This window comes from Seriola aureovittata, chromosome 10 (assembly GCF_021018895.1).
Source record: "Seriola aureovittata isolate HTS-2021-v1 ecotype China chromosome 10, ASM2101889v1, whole genome shotgun sequence".
Classification (NCBI taxonomy): Eukaryota; Metazoa; Chordata; class Actinopteri; order Carangiformes; family Carangidae; genus Seriola; species Seriola aureovittata.
Genome location: NC_079373.1, coordinates 15728396 through 15752665, shown reverse-complemented (window position 1 = coordinate 15752665; position 24270 = coordinate 15728396). Strand labels below are relative to the sequence as shown.

At 40.2% G+C, this 24270-nt stretch overlaps 1 protein-coding gene across 9 annotated transcripts in view; it reads left to right on the top strand.

Moving 5' to 3' along the window:
• The window catches only part of shank3a (SH3 and multiple ankyrin repeat domains 3a), a 185891-nt gene that overhangs the window by 81587 nt on the left and 80034 nt on the right, over positions 1-24270 (top strand). For all 9 annotated transcript variants that reach the window (XR_008828931.1, XR_008828932.1, XM_056388345.1 and 6 more), the window contains 4 exons: positions 16628-16736; positions 17346-17497; positions 18184-18351; positions 21060-21176. Coding sequence is in view for 7 of the 9 variants with exons in the window: in XM_056388345.1 (XP_056244320.1) it covers positions 16628-16736; positions 17346-17497; positions 18184-18351; positions 21060-21176 (546 nt within the window). In the remaining 2 variants the exon portion in view is untranslated. The remainder of the gene's footprint in view (positions 1-16627; positions 16737-17345; positions 17498-18183; positions 18352-21059; positions 21177-24270) is intronic.

Sequence of the window (24270 nt, the reverse complement as noted above, 5' to 3'; positions counted from 1 at the left end):
TGTCTCTTTATGTTGCAAACATTCATGTATGCAAGCGTGTGTGGGCGCACGCGTGTATGAAAATGTGTTTATGCATGCACATGACAATGTGTGCCTAATGTTCTGCCAATGGGTCTCTCCAGGACAGAACTTGCCTTGTGGTCTTTACTCTCTGTTATCACAATGCTCTGCTTGTCTCACATTGCTGTCATAACCTGCTATTTATGCTCTCTGATGGAGATGGCTTCACTGCGTGTGCGTTTGTGACAGAGAGACACAAAGCTGCAAAGACAGCGCACAGTATCAGCCGGGGCACAGTGGGTAAACTTGTTAAGCTAAGTAACTACCACATACAGTATCTTCTGTGAACCTCCCTGGAGAGTCTCAGAGCTGGCAGTCTTAGTCGGTGAGGGCTCAGCAGCTGGCAGCTGTCAACAGGACGCCCCGCGGGCGACGTGACCTGAGCTACCGCACAACTCGGCAGCCAGACCCACATAAACATATTCCAACTGTTCATTAGGTCAATTATTGATTCAGTATCTATGGAATTGATGTTGTATGAAAACCCACTGTTTGGAGTATAGCACCATGTCCTACTTATAAATTCAGCTATTGTGAGTAACAGCCATTAAAACTACACAGTGTGATTGGTGTTATTTTGTTGTGGGTGACAGTCTTATTTAACATTTCAGATGCCTAATTACCCGCAGTGTCTTCTGTATGCTGCTGCTGCACATGTGTTCTTTGAGAAATTGGATCATTATAATCTAAGTTGTTACACTTTCACCACAACTCTTAAATTTTCCCCTTAAACTGAGTAGTTTGTGATGTATTTGTGCATGAGAGAGAGAGAGAGTGACTGCGATTAGCACGATGAGAAAGAATGAATTGATTCTGTTTTGTTCAGTATGCTCTGAAACCAGGCCATGTAGAAACTATAGCTCCAGGACATTCATAATACACCCCAGTAAGCTCTGTGCTGGTCTCTGCTTTTAGGTACTGCTGATGTTAATTCTTTTGGGATCTGTTTTTGTGATTCAAGTTAAGTACTAAGTAATCTCAGGAGAAAATACGGAGGAATACATTGTTCACACCCCCTTTACTTTCAACTTTAAATCAGTTTATTTTGTGTTTTGCATTTGAGCAGTTTGATGACAAAAACAGTCAGAAAGTTTCACTTAAGTCTTGCATTGACATGTTCAAATGGGTGACATCCAGAAATTAGCTGGAATCAGATAAAGTTAAAGAAAACATATTTGATTAAAACGTAGTGTTCTAGTCTTAGAAGAGCCATAACAGGCTACTGCAAAAGGAAATGGTTTAGTGACAATAGACAACAAGACAAGAAGAAGTTGGTTAAATCATGCAATTTCCCTGTTTGGCTTTCAGCAGTCGCTCTCTGACATCTACAACTCTGTGTATCATGCCTCATACTGTACAGACATTTCTATGGTAGATGACAGCCATGCACATCACAGCCCCACATGTACACTTCGGAAAATATATCTTATTTTTTTTCCTGTTTGCAGATAATGTAAACCCAACAAAATGCTTCACCAAGCTTCACTTTCTATCTGCAAAAATTGTATCCGTCTGTTTTTTTCTGTTTATGTGTGTGGTAGGGACATTGTAGACACTGCTGATTTCATCCACCCATCCATTTAAGTGAAGTGGAACTGGATTTGCTGTTTGGGCTTGATGATGTTACGCCTCATTGCCCGAGTTCATTTCACAATAAGAAAATAAAATATGGTATAGCTCGTGCTCCATACTGTACAGCTTCCCACTAGCATGAGACTCCATCATTCTAGGTCAGGCAGTATGAATAGATAACTGCAGAATAGGATGCTAGAGGCATAAAGTACAATAGAGTTCTAATAATCATCTGGCTGAATAAAAACACTACCCACATACCCCCTGTCTCAGCCTGCAGCCTACTGGCTGTCCTATTCTGTTCTCTCTCTGTGGCCTGCAGGTCAGTTTGCAGCCAAGGCTCAAATGTAGGGGAGGATAGTTTTTGCTATATTTTCAGTTGTATTTGACATTCATTTTATTAGACTGAGCTCCAGTTTACCTCCAGTCTGTTTAGTTGTGTTTCATCCTCTGGCTCTGCCCCCCTTACTGTCCGTCTGCTTGTGTCCTGTTGTCAGTTTGTGTGTCTGTCTGAAAGCACATGAGTGGACCTGATTCAGCTCTTTCTTTCTCTGGACTGTTTGATTCTGATGACAGCATGCATTCCCCTCATTCTCCCTGACCACCCTGCTTACAAACACAAATACACAAAAAAACATAGTAATGCATACAAACAACAATAGAGCCCTGTTGTCATATTATTATATATTATATAACAGAATTTATTGTAACTTAAGCTTCACACTGACTTATTAATTATTACTCTGTGGAAAATCACCCCCTGCAGAGGTAAACAGCAGCTGTGAACATTTTTAGTTTTCATCTAAACACAGTTAGCTTGCACCACGGGTGGTTACAATGGATTATAAATAGTGACATGGTGGAAAAATGTATGATAATGTCCAAAGAAACTGTCCAACTTCTCTACTGTCCATCTGTGCTCAGTATTTTCCAAACACTTATAGCTGCATGAATGTATGACTAAACACATCTCTCTATCATAGTCCTCACACAACATTACCTACCTTAAAAAGCAGGTATGCCAGATGGCTTTCATGTTATAGTGTCTCTTAATTGTAATCCATTGTAAGTGCCAGCAATTCAAGCCACATTTTCAAGCCTACGGGAGTGGAGGGCAAGAACACTTTTGAATGGTCTGCCTTTCGTAGAGATCTTGCTATTGTGTGCTCCTGTTTTATGCCTATGCCTTCTTGTTTTTGCATTAACAAGTAAGCCATGCTGCCAGTGTAGCCAGGGGGTGGGCGGAAGTGGTTGAGTGTACAGCTGAATGTGTTTGGGGGTCCGCATACAATAGGCCTGTGCTCTGCATGTTTGTGAGTGTGTTGATGAGTGGGAAAGAGGCTGTGGCTTTGTTCCAGCCTTTAGCCAACCCTTTCAGAGTTAGCTCACACTCTCCCGCCTGCCCAAACTGTACTTCATCAAGAGAAAATCTAGATTTCCCACAAAGCTAGAACATATTATCCCAGTGCTTCTGAACAGGATTACTCAGGAGACACCATGCTGCTGCGTTCAGAGAGAGCTACGAGGAGCCGGGCCACAGAGGTTAGACACAGCACACTACTGCTAAAATGACTCGTGCAGGTTACTGTCACAGTGGGGCTATGCAGGTAGCTCTCTGACACTGTTCTCATTTAGATACCCATGGAGAAAGGAGGTTTGTGGAGCAACATTTAGTTTGCAGTGCAGCGATTTGTTTGTTTGCCAGCTTTGAATTAACCGCACTTCTTATTTAAAGTTTGTGGCCAGTTCTGTCGTAACACAGCAAATCGTATATGCCTTTTTACCTGGAAATATAGTTCAAAGATCCATTTTGACCAACACCATGATTACTGTTTGTTGTATGAATGACACAAACTACAGCAACAGAAAATGACTGATCAGGTTACATGGGCAGTTAGTGGAGGCTGATTTCACAAGTTCTTTGTAAGAAGCATTCCATCACAATAATTTGTCCCACCCTGTCTCATTTTAATGGTTTGAATGTAGCGATAGCCCACATAATAGGGGAACCATACTGGTATGTGCGTGCTGTGTCAGCAGAGGACATGGGTCCAGGTAAAGGCGAGCTTTATGCTGGAATGCAGACAGGCACTTTTGTATCTCTTTCTTTGTCTTTTTTTCTGATTGTACTTTATCTGCTTTCTTTTACCATTATAAAAAACATCTCTCATTAGGTCAATAACCCCCTACATAAACTGGACAAACAGAAACAAACTTCAGTTAAAGGAAATATGTTTGTGAGTGTGTTTGAGTGGACTCTCGAAAATACATAATGTCTACAAATCCCAAAAGACACAGGGAGCAAGTTATTTAAAACAGGCTTTGCAATGATAATCACAGAGCTGTAATATTGAATTGCATGTGACACAGACATTTGCAGTCAATGATGTGTTAGATGCCGTTGCTATAGTAACAGCACCCCCATCACTGTCTTGGAGTGTTTTTTTTTTTTGTTTGTTTGTTTTTTTGTTTTTTTTACTGCTCTCATGCATCATGAATAACGCGTGTGCTAAATTATGAATCAGTAAGGGTTATTTTATGTACGGGTGTGTAAGTGTGTGTGCGTGATTGCTTGTGTGTGAATGAGTGCAATAAATTTAATCCTCAAGCCTCCAGTGCTTTTTCATGTGGTGTTAGTCTCCCCCTAAGCTTAAAAGTGTATCAAATTACTCAGAGATTTATTTTGCTGCTATACAGTAAAGGTTGAAGATTCCTCTCTTAGAAAATCCTATTTCTTGGGATCAAGTCCATACTCTGTCATACAGTATATTGGTCTTTTTGTAGCTCAGAGCATTACACTTTAAGCCTGTTAGGTATGGATATTGGAGATTACTGAAGCTCTTGCTCTCTCAGACAAACATACTGTAGGCTGAGGTCCAAACAGACATAGATAGAGGCACAAGTGCTGATAGACGCACACACATAAAGCCGTCTGTGATACCAGGCATATAACGCTAATTGAACAGTCTGGCACTGTGTGTGCGTGTGTGTGTGTGTGTGTGTGTGTGTGTGTGTGTGTGTGTGTGTGGTTGAATTGTAAACATTTTAAGTCGATGTGGAAAAACCAGTATTAGACTTTTAGAAGAATACTCCACCAAAAAAATGTGTTTTGAGCACCAAACACTCATCCCCTGAAGGCAACTCCCTCACCACATCTCTGTTGCCCATCCATATGCTCGGCATGTTACAGTCATTATTGTGACAAATATGACTAAAGTGCACAGTTTCAGCTTGTTGTTATCACAGTTAGCTTCTTACATTTGTCGCTCTGCAGTATTTGATATGCACAACAATGATTTCTGATGGAGTTGTGTCAACCTACCAAATCCCTCAAGAACACAGTTTTTTTTAAATGTAACGGCACCAAAACAGAGTACAGAGACTACATATACATGTAAAGTGACTAGTGCAATGGGAGGGAATCGCATCTACATGGTGCTCACAAATATGTATACTTCCATACCCTATATATCAATTATTAAGCTACGACAATGCAGAGTATCTCAAACATATCAAATACATCAGCGTCCTCCTACTGAGCAGTAGTATGTAGTTGTATTTACTATCGACTGATATGTAGTGTGTAGTTGTCTGGTGTGCTGTGCCAGGCTGGCAGTGGATTGTTTTCTGTGCGACTGATGAGGAGCAGAGCAGGGTCACAAAGCTAATGACTGCACTTTTATCATGCTGTCCATGGAGCCTGAAAACTGAGAGTTCACAATGTTAGCCCCATTTAACAGGAACACAGCACCATGCCTGAGGTACACTGATGGAAGACGTGAATATATACAGAATATATACAGGTTAACCTGGAATCTTCAGCACTTACACAGTCTAAAACAATCTAAGACAATAGCTCTGAAAGAAATGCACCTAACGTCAATGAGGTTTTGTTTTTAAGTTTTTGTCAACATTGTGTCAGAAAAGTGTTGATTTACCTCCAAATAATGCAGTTCAGTTCAATACTTCTCTAAAATGTCACAACAAATTACTGAAGTGAAATTTACAGGTCTCAAAATAAATGAATACTGCAAGCATCAGAAATACCATATTCATAGCAGGGCTGTAGTATAATATTGCATATTAGATTGTAAAGGACATTGTAGTATTGTGTACCCTGTGTAGCATTGCCATTGAAAGTTTGATGAGAAACATAAAGGCATCACCATCATTAGTACTACAATGTTGCACCTGAGACTCAAAATAAGTGAACTACAGTATGAATTGCCAGGACAGTCGATATACTAACACAGCAGTTGCCCAAGTTGCTTGGACACTCTCTGGATTGAAGAAATGGTTTCTATAAGAACTATCTGTTTTTTAAATCCATTACCAGCTGTAGAAATTGGAATGATTCAGCAAAAGAGCCTGAGTGGCTGCCAAAGTGTTTGCTGAGGTGGAAACTAGAGAGATTTTACATTGTTATTTATTTGATGGGGATCAGATGTTGCTCATCCAGCCTGTTAAAGTAACATTTCACTGACTTGCCAGAGGCTGGTATACTATATTTATCTGCAAGTACTATTTTTCTGTTTTTGTTACTGTTAGTTGGTTTACAAAATGTCTATTAATTTAAGTCTTTCCCACTCGTGTATATAATGGATTTGTCATGACATGAATAAGAATTAGACTCTGAAGACTCAAATACACACAAACACTGACTGACAGGATAACACGTTGTTAAACTTAGTTTAACATATTTATCCTAGATTAAGAACCCAGGAAGTCTAAGATGCTAGTGCTTTGTGTAAAACCACAGTGTTAGACAGCCAGTCAGGAGCCTGTTTGACACAGAGCCATTATTATTGCTATAATTAGATTGGCTCACAGTCAGGGAGTGCGTACACTGGTCAGCAAGAACAAAGTCTGGGAACAGGCTAAGACCAAAACCATATGTGCTGTAACAGAATTTCAAATCAACTTAAGATAGTTGTTTGCCAGTGTGTGCTGACCCTTACTGACAAATATACACAAGACACATTTCACTGGTGTTTGTTGCTGGGCAGGTGTTTCTGCAAACAAGGGCTTACCTCCAGTAAACCTGAATGAACTGAAAAGAAAAAAAGAAAAGAAAAATCTCTGATCTGAACAGACTGAATATAAACTGCACCTGAGTCTTTGTGTCTTTTGATTAGCTCGAAGTTTCAATGGAAACCAATTTTACACAGAGTAAGAAAGACTAGAACTGTGAATAAAGTGCTGCTCTACTCTATTCTCATTTCTTATCCTCTCTCTCTCTCTCTCTCTCTCTCTGTGTTCATGTCTTTGCACTATACTCCTCTATTCCTTCCCCTCACGTGTCCCCATTTTCTTGTGTTTCTGCCACACCACATCATTGTGTTGCATTTTTAATGGGGACATGCTTCAGACTCTGCAATAAATCCATGAATTATAGAGTAAACTGACAAATAAAACAAGCTAAGCCATTTGACTGTTTTTCCCTCTGATGAGAATAGATTTTAAAAGAGGAGAATGTTTTGATTACAAAAGGAAGATGCAGTTAACCAATGACTGCTTCACTATATGGTCTTTACTCTCACTGTTTGCTTTGTGGTTTTGCATAAGACTTGAAGTGCATCTTAGTATGCACTTCAATGTGAGAGTAAATCACACATTTCCAAGACACAAGCAGGTCTTAACCTCCAAGTCTCGAGAAAGTCCCAAGTTACTGTAGGAAGAATCAAGCAAGTCAATTCATTGCATTGGTCATAAAAGTTAAAATTTTACTTTCGACAGCAACGGTTACAGCTGTTTATACCTACAAATCTTAGTGATATTTGACATTTTATGGCAATGTAGAGTCCAAATCTGTGACTGCAGAAATCCACTGCTATAATTATTAATTTTAGTCTTATTATTATCATGACCTTGATTAAGAAGGTTATGTTTTTGCTAGAGCCTGACTGATATTGGATTTTTGGAGCCTATATATATATATAATATATATATATATATATGTATATATATTTCACTGGGAATTAAATAAAATAACTATAATAATAAAAAACATAAGAACAAATATGTATGTGTGTGTATATATATATATATATATATATATATATAACTTTAATTAAAAACAAAGGATCAAATATACATAAAATAACTTGACTTGAACCGAACATTTCCACTGCATTATTGCATCTAAATAAAAGTATTCATATCAGCACATATCAGAGGATATATGCGCCGATACCGATATATCTGTGATAGGCCAATATCGGCCAATAAAATCAGCTGACAATTTAAAATGGTTGAGCTCTTGTTTTCACCCATGTCTGTTTATTTGTCAGCAAAAAGTACGGATCTGATTTTCACCAAACTGTGGAGGGATGGGCCATCGACCAGGGAAGAACCCATTCAATATTTGGTGCAGATCTGGTTAAAGGGGCATATGGCTTACTTGCAAAATCTATAATATTTTATCCTTTCTTATATGTTAATTCTTTTTCACCACTAATGACTCACCCTAGCACTACTTAGCAAAGCAAAGCTTACATTTGTGGTGTCTGCCATAGAATCTGCCTTTTATTCCGCATTGTAGAATACATTCCTGTCTCACCCTGTACCTTTTAGTCTCCATCTCAGCATGCTCCACTGAGGCCAAATATTCTAATGTGTTTAAACATGTATTTGACAGAAATGTACTTTTGATAAAGCACGAAGGAAATATAGCACACAAATGTAAAAAAAAACCAAACAGTTCATATGACAAATGCTGTTGTTTAGTAGTACATTACCAAACACAGTTGTTACGTGAGTGGGGGATATGAGAATGTAGCCAGGAATTGTGTCTCTTGGTTTGTGTGTCTAATTAAAATGCAGTGCCCCTGCAGCAGGATGGCCTCTGTACAAAGCATCTGGGAGACGGGGTCAAGGCCTGCCCGCTCTTACTCCAGCCTTTATATGAGTGACTGTCAACAAAGCGCAGACAGACAGAGAATCAGGAACACTCTGCCAGATAAGCGTGTTTGTGTTTGCTGATGTGACTACATACCAGAAGAGACAGTTGTCTTTTTAAAAGCTACGACTGATTGTTGTTGCCACAGTTTGAAGTAAGTCCACCTCTTTCATATAATGAAAATGCTTTTGGCAGGATTGTAATAATGAACACTGTCTGAATCTTTGCCCCCTCCATGTTTATTGTAATGTGGAATATTATTTAGTATATTCACTGAAATCCCTACTTATTTATTTATTAACCGAGTGCTTACAAGTAATTAATCAAATTAACCACAACAGTTTCAGCTGTTTTGATCATCAGTGAATCTCAGTGACAATGTTGGGTTTGGTTTATCAGGCTATCGGTCAGTGTCACGGCTGTTTTCCACATCACTGTCAGTCAGGCTGAATAGACAAGTCACCTGGCATCTGAATAGGCTTCACTACACGGATATGACAGCTTGTTGCTGACAGGGTATACCTGACGAGCTGAAAGCACAAAATAACTGCATGTGAGTCAGTTGTTGTAGCCCCAGTGAGATCAGTGACAATTTTCAGGAGTAAATTTGTTGCTAACTATCTGAAACTACCCTGTGAAATGGCTACTTTTCACTATACACTGTAAACACAATGGTGAATGTCACATGAAGGCATAGGCAATAGCCCTTGATGAGAATGCGGTAATATCTTTGACCGTAACCATATGCTTGTCGTCACGATACACAATCTGTGATATTACTGGCACTGACAGCAGGGCTCTGTGTTGACGGAGTAAACCGTTACTTCTGCTTTCGGCTTGAGGCCTGTGCTCTTTCCCAACTGTTCAGGCTGTGCTCTTATCATCCTGATGTCTGATGGTCCCCAGAGGATCCCCATGACCCACTGCTCTGGCTCACTGTGTTTATTGCCTAAGCAGCTATGATGCTTCAGAGCATGTGTGTATTTTACGGGCCAGCTCACATTAAGCCAGTATATGATCCTCCCGAATAAGCATTATTTTGGTGAGCATTGTAATTACTATTCATCCATGGCACACCGTACTCTAGGGCATCTATTAGGGACCAGGGGCTACATAGCCATGTGGTAATGAGTGTAAATATAGGGCAGTGAAAGTGTCTGTCACACACATACATGCTGCTGTATGGATCACACATGGATGCACATGAGCTATTGAACAGGACATTAAGTGTGCACACCTCCTTTCATGAAGCTTTGGTAAAAGGAGGAGAAAGACCAAGAGAGAATAGCCATAGAAAACAGACAGTGAGTAAAAGAGACATGGAGGACAGCAATGGAGGAAGGGGGAGTCGTGTTGTCTCTGTAATTTCTGGCCTCCTACCCAGGCTTTTATCAGGTAGTGGCAGATAATCCCCCTTTACTGCTGCAGGAGACGAGAGCCTCCTCAGTGTACCGAACTAAAATAAGGAGCCTTTATCCTCTTTGTCCTGGTAGCTGGAGAAGCTCTACCACTCATTTTCTGCTACTGATTGATCATCTTGTACAAGGTGCTACAGGGTATTCAGGACACATATCCAGATATTCGAAAACAGTGCGTAGGGGAAGGGCAAAATGCTGAGTTTGTCAGGGGTCTGAAGTCCTTCAGATATAATTTTGATGACAACTCCCTGCAATTTTAAGCTCTTTAATGCAGTGGGTTTAAGCATAATAAGGCTGCCCTCCAATATAGGAGCTTCTCTAAACCCTGGCTGCTAATCAGCTACTATACTGTGGTGAAGTCACACCCTCGGGGGGGGGGGGGGGGGGTCAGAGGTTGAATGAATGTGAAATCAACATTAATATCAATCAAGATACCATTAATTAATAATCTGTCTCTATCAGATACTTTACTGGAAATTCCTATTAACAGAAGAAACATTTTGTTGCCGTTTGTGAGAAGTATCCACAGCAACAAAAATCATACTTGTATCATATGCTGTAGCTAAAGAGTAATTTCTTATCATATGGAGAGCAGGCAAGGAAACTTAGTACCGAGCATCAAACTGAATCTGCAGGCTATGTTCCTGGTTTTAACAAGTTGGTAAATTCCCATGGATTCTACAAGTTGATTATTGCTGCTGTTTCTTGCTGTGCTGCACCCACCGGTATGAGACACTATCATTCATTTCCCCCTTCCTCTCTCTCTCTCTCTCTCTCTCTCTCTCTCTCTCTTTCTCTCTTTCTCTCTTTTTTTCCTTATTTGTCTTCGTTCTCTTTTTTTCCGTATCCAGCACAGCAGGGTCACCCCATTCCTCATGACAGTAGTGCGTGTAAATAACTTTTTGGGGACAAGGCAAACGGTGCTAATGAGCAAATCTGGATACTCCATTTGTGGTCTGTTCAATAAAACCTAAGGATAAAACCTGTATCCTGTGAGATAGCTATAAGATAGAAGAATACATTCTGCTCAAACATCATTACCTCAGCAAGTTAAGCCTCAATCTGATAAATCATGGCAGAGGGGAAAAGGAGTCACTTGGAATAAGATGTAATCAGAAATAAGAGGGGAAAACACATGACACTGTTGACCAGTTGCCGGTGATGGAGTAAAAGTTGTGTAAAACTTCTGACTAGCTTGCTCATAAGCTTGTGCGCATTGCAGCAGTTTTGGTAAACGGTTTTGGCTGTGTGAACATCACTTACCACACCAGACCAAATCATTTATCGCTTGGAATAAAGTATGAAATTCAAGGGGCAATTGAGGTGGGGTATTGTAAGACTGAGGCTTTAAAGATGAGCTACATGTTGTGACGACTGTTTCAGTTGGTCAAGTGACAGACGAGTGTCAGCTGCCTGACAGTTTCCTGCTTTGTTGGTAATCATTATTGAAAGAGATAGGAACTGTCTGCTTCTTCATTGGCCAAAATTAGTATGGTATGACTAAGAGCACATCTTTACTTCTAAAGGAAAACAGGTGGTCTGTGCTGCTTCTTTCAGAACTGTGCAGCTGTCCTGTAAGTCAGGAAATGTGACTGAGGGCTTTTTGTATCTGTGAAGAATTACATCAATCGCTTCTTTGAAGACTGTATCTTTTTTTACTTTCTTTTATCTGGGATGAGCCTCTGTCAGAGAGGCCCTTCACACTTTTTCTCCCTGTGTGCCAACATGTGTATATAAGCATGCATAGGTACCTAGCTATTTATGTGCCCACATGTGTGTGCATATTAGTGTTTATATGTGTTGGGTTGAGCAACACAGTACCACATCTGTCATTTTTATATAATTGGTTCCCCTGTCTCTTTGTGAGGTTTGGCCTTCTTCCATGGAGAGGACTGTGGATACTATAATGTAGATCCCAGTAGAGTCATAAGGAAAACACACATGGTGTATTTGTGTGTGCGCTTGTGTGTGAAATGGTAATTTACCAGTGAATTCACATTATCTATGGAGGTAACTGCAACAGATGTCCAAATAAAAAAAACTGAAAACTGAAAGAAAAAAAAAAAAATACAGAAGAAAAACTGTAATCAAACTGTAGAGATGTAAAAATATATACAGTACATGGGTGACGCATTGCATAGTCTGATGAAGAGGAGGTTTAAAGTCATTTTAAACTGAAACTGTCTAATATGCTGTTGGTCCGTCAAGCTCTGACCTGCTCAGCTCCGACTTGCTGGACCCGCCAAAACCCCTGAAAGTGTCCTGTGGTATCTGGCACCAAGATCTTAGCAGCAGATCCTTTAAGTCCTGTAAGTTGCAATGTTGAATTGCCACAGATCACACTTGTTCCAGCGTATCCCTGACACCCTGTCGCTGGTTTGTGTTTTGTCTTTCTTGGAATGCTGTCGGTAGGTATGCACCAGCGCTGACCAGGAGCACCCGACGAGTCTTGCATTTTCAGAGATGTGCCAACCTGGTCATCTGACCATAATGATTTTGCCCTTGTCAAAGTTGCTCAGGGCTTTACACGTGCCCATTTCTCAACGCATTAACTATGAGAACAGACAGTCCACATATCGTCTAGTATATAATAATATATATATAATATTCCAGAACTAGACCAACCCGTTGTCAAAAAGATAATCAGCATTATTCACTTCATCTGTAAGTGGTCAAAATGTTTTGGCTCATCCGTACATGCCGGATCTTTAAGGCTGGTAATAAAACATTGATTTGTACTTCACAAAACTAGTGGCCTCACGTATTTGACCTTCCTTAAGCAATAATTGTGCTGTTATCTGGAAATAGTTACCTACAATATGGTTTCAGTAGTGCATGTACACATCCAATCCCTCAACATTGAGCTAAATAACAGCTCCCCAACCACTTTGCTATAAGGGTGTGATTGACTGGCATTTCTGTATTAGTGGGTTATAACTTCCTACAGGAAGGGCCAGAGAAGCCGACATGAGCACTACATTTTGCTCATTATTCACCTTGTAAAGTCTGTGTAGTCTACATGCCATAGTCTAAACACAGTTGTGTTTGTGTTTTTCCAGAGGGTGAGTGATCTAATTTCACGACCTTTGCTATTTGTCATAATGGTTATAATTTTGTTATTTTATGAAATTTTGCTTACAAATGCTATGGGTAATTATATTACTGGTCCGTCCTAGGGATCTTTCCCACCATTGGAAATTAAGGTTTTATGGAACATGAATTTGTGATTAACCCTGTTCTTGGCCCTAACCAGTTTATCATCCACTCAGTTGTTGAGTAGTTTTTACTGTATTTGGTGTTTTATTTTTGTTGACAGAATGGTTTGTATAGGAGCAATGTTTTCACCAGCTGCTGTGTGCATGATGTTGCCCTTAATTTAGTTTTCTGCTTCAGGCTATGTAACACGTCACTATAAGATTTATAAAGTTATTTTTCTTTTTAGAAACAATGTAAAGAACTCCACATTCAGGCTACTATTCATATGCAGTATGATAGCCTATGAGGGACAATAGTAACGAAACTTGGCAAATGAATGAATTAAATGTGAACAGACTGAATTACTACTATTTTTTTCCACTCCATTTAAATATTTTTTTATATTTGTGCTTTACTTTTTGTTTTGCAAAATTTTATGAACAGTTTTATCTCACTCGCAAGTCATCTCCAGGCATGTTCATGCACAAACTTGCAAGATGAATGGGAGATAGACCTATCTACTATTAAGTGGTTGCTACTAAAAGTAATAGGTAATCAGTGCACAGATGATTGAAATAAAATGATCCACTCTCATCTCTCTGTACTAGTTGAGGGCTTTTCTGCAATATTTTGTTCAAGCTAGGAACATGACAGGGAGTTTTTGATTAAGTCAGGGAGAAAGAGAATTGCAGTATCCGGAGGATGAACATAAAAGAGATGCAGAGATTCAAATTTTGTATGATTTTTTTTTTATGTTGCGACATGATAAAATTGAAGCAATTTTGGAAATGTTTTGCGCATGAAATTGTCTTGCCTGTCCATTAAAACTTAGGTAGGGCCTATGCTTAAGTTCTGGAAAGCAGATAATTAAAAAGTCACTTTCACAAGTCAATTTCTGGCTTTCACTTAAAATTAATAAAGTTACAGATCAAAAGTGACATTAATGCAGATTGGTTTGAAATAAAGGAAAAATACTGTTTTTTGGTGTTATTATTTTGGATTTATGTAAATCTGTATAACATCCTCCTTTGATGAGTTTTTTAAAGGAGCTTTTTGTAAGTTTTGCCATTACTACATGGCCAGCATTAACATTATCAGCTGTTTACTTATCAGTCTAGAGGTCAGTATCAGAATTCATTCTTTTATTCTCTCCAGTGGTGCAAAGCATCCCTCTTGTTTTGCTTGAAAAAGTTAGCATGCTAACCAGCTACCCAGGCTGTATTGTTACTTAGCGATAGCGAGTCACTGCAGCGCCCAGTCTGCCCTGTAGAAGTAGCACTGCTCAGAGGACGTTACCTCTTGTAAGCCTCTGGTAAGTAAATAGCTTTTAATGGTAACGCTGGCTCTGTAGTGATAGCAAAACTTACAACTAGCCCCTTTAGATATTACAGCAAATTATTGGTCTTCCAAAAATAACAAACCGATTGTGTTTACAGATGCTGACCAGTCCTGTGCAGGGCTTTCACTGTCAGATGTGATGTATGACAGATCCATTTTTAAAAAGATTTTTATTAAGACCCTCACCAAAGCAGACAAATCATTACAAGGCTTTTTATCAGCCTTCTCTTCAACAGGCAATAAAACACAAATCAGATCCAGCTGATCATTGGCAAATCATCCCCAAGCCTCTTCAAGGCATTATCCTAGGCATTACGCAGGACACACAATCACACACGCACGTACACACACGTACACACACGAACACACAGACATACTCAAAAAACACAACCTCAGTGCTCTTCCCACTCATGTATACATTGGCTGCCAGGGCTGTCTTTGTATCCCATCACCATAACAACTGCCTCACGGAACATCTGAAAAAAAGGAAAAAGCCAAAGTGAATTTCTCTCACTCAGTCTGACTTGGAGATGGTGAGAGTAGCGGTCGGCAGCTCCTCGCAGCATGTCAGCGTGGTGTGTGTGAGCAAGAAGCAGGCTTGTAGAGGCAAGTTGGCTGCAGATGACTTAGTCTGAAGAGAAAGAGGGTGTGTGATGTGAAATTTCGAAAGGTGTTGTAGAGTGTGACTTTTCAGAACGAGGGATATACAGTATACGATGTCGCATATGGTGAGTGTCAAAGCAGCTGATGTATTCTGTTTTTATTCCTGCACGTGAGTGTACATGGTTATATGTATGTGTTTAAGTTTGTTATACATGAACCTTGTGCAAAGTAATCAAGCTGTGTAGACTACAATGTGTGTATGCGTATGTGTGTTTGGAGGCTTTTGCACATGTGGATGTTATGTAATGACTGAGACCTTGAGAGTGCAATAGTAATGAAAGTTCACTGTGGGGCTCATTTGGGATACTGCAGATATTGTGTAATTACATCCTCAAGATACATTTAGAGCATCATCCATGTTTTCATTGAGATTTTATGTTCAAAATTAAACTATAGTGGAGTAAATTTGTTTTAATTTTTTTTTTGTCTTCTGTAAGTACAGTACATAGTAATTAGATACATTCTGGTCTATGATGTTATGTCTCATATAGTCCAAGATGGACTGTTGCCCTGATTCTTCATGCTATTGTTATCTGTTATGAAATGTTAGTGCTGTTACCTTGTTCATAGCTTCATTTTTCACTCTATACTCTACAGGCTTATACCTATCAGCAGAGGTGATGAATATTTTTAATCATAAGTCACAGAGGAAATTAAGTGGATTTGTATGTGTGTATAGATGTGTGCTTGTTTTATGAAAATGGTTTTAAGTGTCAATATTAGCTCTCAGGCACAGCACAATATTATAACCATTATATTTGAACCAATAATGTGACAATGGCCTCCGGTTCTCTTTTGGCGCTCATCTCAGGAAAAGAGAGGTCTTCATTTTAGTGTGAAAGCATACACATAGAGGAACAACGGTCTTGTACTGCGTGTTCTACATTGATCGGCGCAAAAGCTCAGTGGCATTGTGCAAAACAGTGCCACCTTAGCTACAGTGCTAATGTGCTGCAGGAAGCTGCTACAGATTCCAGCTGTGTTGTAACAAACTTAGTAAATAAAGCTGCATCTACTCATTGATACTGCTAGACATCGCTTGGTGAAATATTCTTTTTGTCTGGTCTGCATATAAGGCCGGTTTGTTATTGCACAGTTCTGGAAATTCAGAAAAACAGTTAAAGTAGTCGTCAAAAGTGATTGGTTGCGGCCACAAAGGTCAGTGTAGATGACAGTGGAAAGAGGTGCGCAAAAACTGTTTTTTCCACACCTTACTACACCTTTACTTAACAGCCTTTCCCTGTCTTTTTTGCTCCATGCTATAATAGCTTATATATATATTTACTGCACATGGTCCATTTGCTTGGCATGACAGAACAGAAATAAGACCTTCAAACACAGAAGGAGAGAGCAGACACTTTAGCTTTCATCTCTGAACTGCATTATTAAACATCACCATCCACATGAGTCTGACATCACCCAATCACAGCTGTCTCTTCCTCTTACTCCCCCATCTCCCATTTCCCTTGTCTCCCTCTATTAGGCAAACCTGAAGAAGTTTATGGAGTATGTGCAGCAGAGAAACATTGAAAAGGTCTCAAGGTTCTTGGAAAAAGGCCTGGACCCCAACTTCCATGATCCAGACACGGGAGGTGAGGAAGACCATGCAAAGAAATATCCTATCCTTACCCTACTCTAGTTAATTTATTGTCTTTTTTCAACCTTGATTTGTCTTTTCTCTTGTGCTTTCTCTCTCTCTCTCTCTCTCTCTCTCTCTCTCTATCTCTCTGTCTCTCTCTCTCTCTCTCTCTCTCTGTCTGTCTTCACCACAAAATGACCATGTATGGATTGTCTGAAATAAGCCCTCTGCATGATGGGTAAAGCTGGATTACTCTCTTTGCTAATCTCCTCATGTTTATGCAAATGTTTGTCCAGCCATAAAGGAGATTTCCCTGTTGGGTGACCTGTAGTCTGACAGAGGATCTGTGAAGCGAGGGGAACATGAGAATAGGTTGGTTTAACACCAACAGGAAGCAGCCACTTAGGCGCACCGGAGGGTGACAATCATGACAGCCAAAGCAGTTATCCAAATGCAGAGTCACTGCAAATGTAAACCCACAGTTTTTATAACTCAGTAATTTTGTCGTCAAATATTGACAGCTTCAATTGTGGGATGTTCATTTCTTAGGGGAATGCACAGTAAGGTCAGTGGGAATACTCATTTTTGATACGGTTTGCTTACTCATCCTTGCATTTTACAGAATGTCCTTTAACGCTGGCAGCACAGCTGGAGGGATGTGCAGAGCTCATCAAGGTGCTGAAGAGTGGAGGGGCACATCTGGACTTCAGAACAAAAGATGGCATTACTGCCCTACACAAGGCTGTGCGCAGCAAGAACCATACAGCGCTTATAGTGAGTAAAAACACACACACACAATCATAGCAGAAATCCGACTCATCTCTTTTATTTCTTTTGCTTCACCAATTGGCTGCTTGCAAACTTTCCCTGTGGGAAAGGGGAGTTTGCAGGCAGGCAATCTCTGGCAGAGGGTGCTTGAGCAATTGAGCACGGAGGGTGCTTGAGCAATTACTAAATATGTGAGGCTTAATATGCCCTCTTTGAATGAGCTGGCATATTCAGTGAATGGCCTTGCATGTGTCTGGTTTGAGGAGGCTTGTAACCTAAATGAAAGGGTTTACATGAGTCATATAATTGATTTCATGCTGAGCCTGAACTGTTGAAATTGAAATTGGTTGTTTCCTCTCAGTCATTGTCCAAATATTCAATGTCACTGTGCCATGTAACATACATAAGCTGTTGTTGCTGCTAGTATATTAAGTTTATGAGAGGTTATCTTACAGTACATGAATGCTCATAACGCTACAACTGTGGATGTGTGATTGAATTGTTCAGTACCACTGATTAAATGATCGTGACACACCATTTACCAAGTGTTAAGAACAGCTATATAATACAGCCCCATGAACCTGTGTCTTTGGCCTTCATATTGCGTGGTGATGATAATGCATGATAATAGATGGGACTGTATGAATACCCTTTAGCATTATTCCCGCCTAACCCCCTTCTTTTCCCAACAGACATTGTTGGACTTGGGTGCATCACCTGACTATAAAGACAGTAGGGGGTTGACTCCACTCTACCACAGCTCAATGGTAGGAGGAGACCCCTACTGCTGTGAGCTGCTGCTGCATGATCATGCACAGGTCGGCTGTGTGGATGAGAATGGCTGGCAGGAAATACACCAGGTAATACACACCGACACACACACAGATAAAACAGTGATGGGTTATGTGCAGAATACAAATGCAGGTGCAAGGTAAGTCATCTCGCCTGGTTTTCACAGTTTCATTGGAAGGCAGCACTTTTTTTTCCATTCTAAAGGACTGGACAGGCTTTTTAATAGATTTCCACTTTTAACTAAGGAAGAAATGAATACACATATTTAAAAAGTCTGTTTTTCTGTAAATTGATGTGGGTTGGCTGATCAAATGCATTACTCTAGACATGGCATACATGATCAGTTACACACCCTCATACATTTTGAATGCTCATTTACTCAGAGATATGCAGTACACTAGCACAAACACTGACAGCCACTAATATGTCATCAGCTGTACATGGAGGCCCTTATGTATCTGGACTTAATGAAGTAGAGGCCTGCATGAGTAGTTACTAGCAAATGAGTAGTTACTAGGACCTCAGAGTTCACTGATACTGTTGCTGCAGCTGGATGTAAGTCAGTGCCTGGCAGTCCAAGTGGTGGTGTGTTGAGTATAGAAGTAATTTCTTGACTATGGAAGCGCATACACAGTATAAAATGTGCATTTTATACACATACAGCCTCAAGGTATTCCCTGCTCTGTAAACATAGTGGAGGCTAGTGCCTACATGCTGTTTTTGTTTGTTTTTGTTTTTAGCTTATATCTGAGTAGTGACAGCAAGACACTGGGGGTCTGAATGTTCTTGTAAAGTAAATGGAACCAAACAGGCAGCTGTGGGATTCACCTCTTCTGTCGAATATAAATAAGTGCAGAGGGAAAGTTGAATAGCAACATCAAATTGTAATCAGAGTAAGGGAATCAAGCTAATCTAAATGTTGAGTAAACACACAGATGTGGCGTATTTGAATGCAAAACTTCTTGACTCGTCTCTGGAAGAAAATTTGTATCATCACTGTCATTCCACTTTATGTGTTGCCACTGTAAACGTAATAACTCATTTGAAGTTAGAGGCAAGAAGAGGCGCCAATATTTGCCTGTCACACATGTTACCATCAACTTTCCCCTTCATCTGTCTTTCTTTTATTCTCTTTGATTCTTTCATAGTTATTCACGCTACACTATCAGCTTGATGTAGTTCATCTCAAGGTCTTGCTGTTATCGTTACTGTGAGGTTACTCTGAACAAACAAACAAAAACAAACAGATTTGCCCTTATGTGGCAGGCATGAGTGCGTTGGAGATCTGTCTGTCTTTATAATTCTGGCTGTATGTTTGGGGTCGTTGTCATGCTGCAGAATGAGTTTGGGACCAATCAGATGCCTCAGGATCCTTATGCAGGTTTTTGAATGGTATCATCATCTGCTGCACTTGACAGTGTAAATATCACCATCACTGCATACTAGAATATTCTCTTGTCTAATATTTCAGTGACTGTTGTCCCCATGACTGCCTCTCATAACAGCCAGGGACTGCTTTGTCACATTGTTGGAAGGTGTATTAGTTATATTTTGTAATTGTGAAAATAATCTAAACAACAAAGTGGTCCTCTAATATGACTACTGGCAATAAGTTTACCATTTTCTATTCTTTTTGCCTTTTAGCAGAGTCATGCTGTTTTCATTGCACACTACATCTGTCCTCCATTCTGCTTTCCCTAAAGCACGTTCAGGTCAGATAGAGAGAGAGAGAGAGAGAATTGTTGCTTTTGCACATGTGCCCCTTCAATGTGTGGATACAGTAAGGGGTTTAAATGGAAGGATTGATAGTTCAACGCTGAATCAGATCATGTTTTTTTGTTCGCAAATTCAAGATACTGAACAGTAAATTCAATAGTCCTTCAGCCCTACAGCATTTCTCCCCATTTCATTTCTTTCACCTCCTCCTCCTTGCCTCTTGTTTTTTCTTTGTCCTCTCGAGCATTAGTATTCTAGTGGTATGTATTGTGTACAATAGGATACGCTGTGGAAGGTCTGATAACCGACAACAATCCCAGCATCATTTGTGAACTGTCTCACTGCTGTCACACGCTCTTAGCGAGACAGAGCACAGGAGGTAGAGAACAATTGTTGGGGAGAGTTAGTGCATTTCTTTGTCAATGACACAGGACAAAACCAGGGAGTGGGAGGGGGAAAAGAGAGAGGAGATGGATAGAGATTAGATGAAAACTTTATTGCTCCCAGTTATCTGAAACAAAGAAGCTGAAAAAAGGCATTGCTCTCGCCAGGATAACTTTAACTCACGGATTTACATTTAGCCTCAGGTACTGCATGTGATACAAACAAGGTTTCCCCTTGCTTTTAGAGACTGTTAACAATACGAGAGAGGAGAATTTTACAAAGGAAGTAGCCCAAGGAAATACACAAGGAAAAAGGTCTCACCAGTTTACATGCTGTATTATGGTCTTACAGTTTTTTGGCTGCTTTTTGTATTTGAGAATATTCAACCAATTCCACTACAATCACTATCGCTATTTTGTAATATATTGATTTTGCCCAAACAGGCAGAGCCTGAGAAGAGGGCTCCAGCCAAACCCCAGCAATTGTGTACATAGCCTCAGTTTCCACCTTTTCTTCATTGTGATTGGTCAGCTTACAAAACACTCTGTGCCTTTGACTCATTTGGAGAAGTTGCACATGCCTTTCAGATTTTTATTTGTCACACATTACCTCATGTCTGGCTCCTACATAAACAAGGGTTAATTTGTAAAAACAGTAAATGTATGTGTCTTTTCAGGCCTGCCGCTATGGCCACGTGCAACATCTGGAACATCTGCTGTTCTACGGAGCTGACATGAGCGCCCAGAATGCATCCGGAAACACCGCCCTGCATGTGTGTGCTCTCTACAACCAGGTAACAGTTATCGAAATAATGTATTACAGCACGCATGCTTGTGCATTACATGATTTACATTTAGTGCTAATGTTCAGTGCCAACATAGGAGGAAGTGTCATATTTCCGTAGCAAGGTGACAAGCTGGAGGTCGGGAGGGTAAATGGCTGTGCTGCATTTACCTTCTCAAACATTATCACTGAAGTTGTTCTGCACAATCACAGTCTCAGTGTTCTGTTTGGCAAGTATATCGGTGTGGTTGGTGTGTCTGTATATTTGAACTGTAGCATTTATGTGTGGGCATTATATAAGTATGTAAGTGTGTAAGCTTTTGTCTGTTTGCTTGTCCTCCAAGAGTTGTAGGAGGCAGTCACCGTGCTGCAGCCTTGAACCTAGTGGGGCTTCAGTGTCTTGCTCAAGGACACTTATGCAATGCAGAGACTTGCTGTTACTGTATAGGGTCTGATGATTTGCAGGATAGTCTTCACACTGCGGTTCAGCTCTTTTTGTGTGTGCATGTACATGCACACTTGCATGTACTTGAGTAGCAGTCTGAAAAAGGAGGTTTCCTTTATCTGGTCATTTCCTCCACTGTATTTGTTGCCTGTTGTGATAATGGACTGGGGGACACGGGACGGTACATTACAGTGTCATTGTTGAGCTGTCCGCATAAAGACCAATCATCAGCTTCAATTCTTTGCACTACAGTGACAACCTCAATCTCTCATTCATAAGAACTGAGGTTCCTACCTTGGTCTATTTCTAGGAATTTTCTTGTTGCTCTGCGTGTCTAATAGGATAAGGATGGCATTGTTCTGTATTTTTCTTTCTTTAGTCTGATTATACTTTCCCACTTCCCCACCCTGTCTGCCCATTTGCTCATATTGAAAATGACAGTCTCAAAGAAAAAAAGTGGGATATAGTTTTATTTTTACAATGGAAAGAAATTTGACATTTGGTCACTTTTTAGCAAATATTAATGTAACAGTAGTAAGGACTGCATAGAGTATTTACAGAAGCCGAAGGGTTTTATGTAATCTTCATCGTAATGAATGTTACCCAGTGCAACAGTGCGCATCATTGATGGGTTTTTAACCATTTTTGGGAAGACAAATCTCTATGGCACAAAGGGAAATGTTATATATCAGGCTTTACTTCAGTGTCACACTGTACAGGACACATTCAGGTTCAGTTTGGTCTTGTTTTTGGAAATTGTTGGCATTGCCAGGCAAGTAATTTTCTGTAATATCGACAAAAAACACCATCAACTTGTTTTCTAGTCTGTTCTAGTCTTATTCTAGTAGAAATACCTTCTAACCTTTGCAGTCCCCAAGCTAATATTTACTGCATAATGATAACATGATTTTAGGGTCCTATGAGGTTGTGATAACAGAAAAGAAATATATGTGCGGTTTATTTTTACTTTGTTTACTTTGAATTAATGTGTTCTATAAGAAGGGCTATAGGAGGACATTGGGAGATGAGGGAAGTGAAAAACCAGCTTACTCCTGGGAAAACCGTGAGTGTTGTTAGGTACAGTATGCCCATGTGCTGCATAGTCTTGTTTGGTTAGACGCTGCTCAAAGAGAAACATGTAACTGGAAGAGGCTTTTCTGCTGCTTCGTTGGGAAATACAGAGTAGTGCTCAGGTCATGAACATTAAATGAGCACTTTACTCCTCTCCCTCTTTCGCATACAAACAAGTGAAAAGTGTGTGTATGTGTGTGTGTTTGTGTGTTTGCATGTTGTAATTTTAACTGTGTACTTGCCTAATTCCAGTCATGAGGAATGTCCTGCTTCAGCTGTGTTGGAACACCATAGTCTCAGGAGAGAGAGTGAGAGATAGAGAGATAGAGTGTGTGTGCGTGTGTGTTTGGGAAGCACAACATCAATACTAAATACAAGCTGTTTGTAACACGTCCACGTGACTGAAGTCATTAGTTGTTCCACTTCTCAGTGGAACGTGGGCGAAGGGGTTGTGTGTGTCTGTGGAGCAAGAGGGGATATAATCAAAGAGAGAACGGATGAATCTTAAATTTACATTCATAACTTTTGGAAAGTCAACACTCTGGTAATGGACCTCGCTCCAACTCTTGTGTGCTACCGCTGCTTAGGACGGCTGTTACCCTGCCAGTGGAGGCCGAACACCACGTTGAGCTGATTGATCCCAGAAACAGTGCTTCTTAGCAGGGTTCCAACAGGCTCGAAAACAGGCCTGGCTCAGCTGATTATGTACAATCACAGAAAGAAAGGGGCCGCTAGAATTGAACAGTAAACGAGTAATCCAGTGGCAAAGATCGATAGATCCACATGGAGAGCGAAAAGAGAGAGTGTCAGAAAGGCGGACAGATTGATGAATTCTGGAGAGATTAGATGAATGACAAGATAACATAATAAGCAACAGAATAAGTTCGATTAATGGCCTGAAAGTCCCATTCCCAGGATCTGGCTGACAATTAACATTTATGTAGTGGGCTTCTATCTTGGCAGACGTGGCCAGCAGCAGTGAATGAAGGCAAGGCAGGGGTCTTTTTCCTGCAAGACAGATCCATTGGAGGTGGTTGGATGAATGATTGAGGAAGCATGCAGTAGGTAATGGCAAGTGGGGACAACACTGATGAGTGAAATTAAAGAGAGGTGGCGCATAAACTGTCCAAACCAGTCGGACCAATGAAACGCTGTAATAAACTGATTAGAAGTATCACTGTTTTTTATGACACAGTATTTGTAGTATTTATACTGTAGTGTCGTGTTTATTACCGTGTATAACTACTTGCTATAAACAATAATGAGGAGGAATTCATCTCTTACGTAGTGTTTCAGCCTTAAATCAAGCATCTTATGTGCTTTAGATGTTAGTCACAATCCAAAGCAAAAACAAGTTCCACATTCAGTGGAGGATGCAAGATCTGTTCCTTCAATTTTAATGAGAGAAGGAATCCTCAAATGTATAAACACGACTGTGAGAGGAACTATCTGTCACACTTTTCTACACATGACCGCCCCTCATCATTACGGGGGGCCAGTTCCTATGTAGCCTAAAGTAATCACATTTAGCATATAGGCGCAGGCAATATGTTGAACATGCTTGATTCCACTTCTGTTGCTCTCTCCC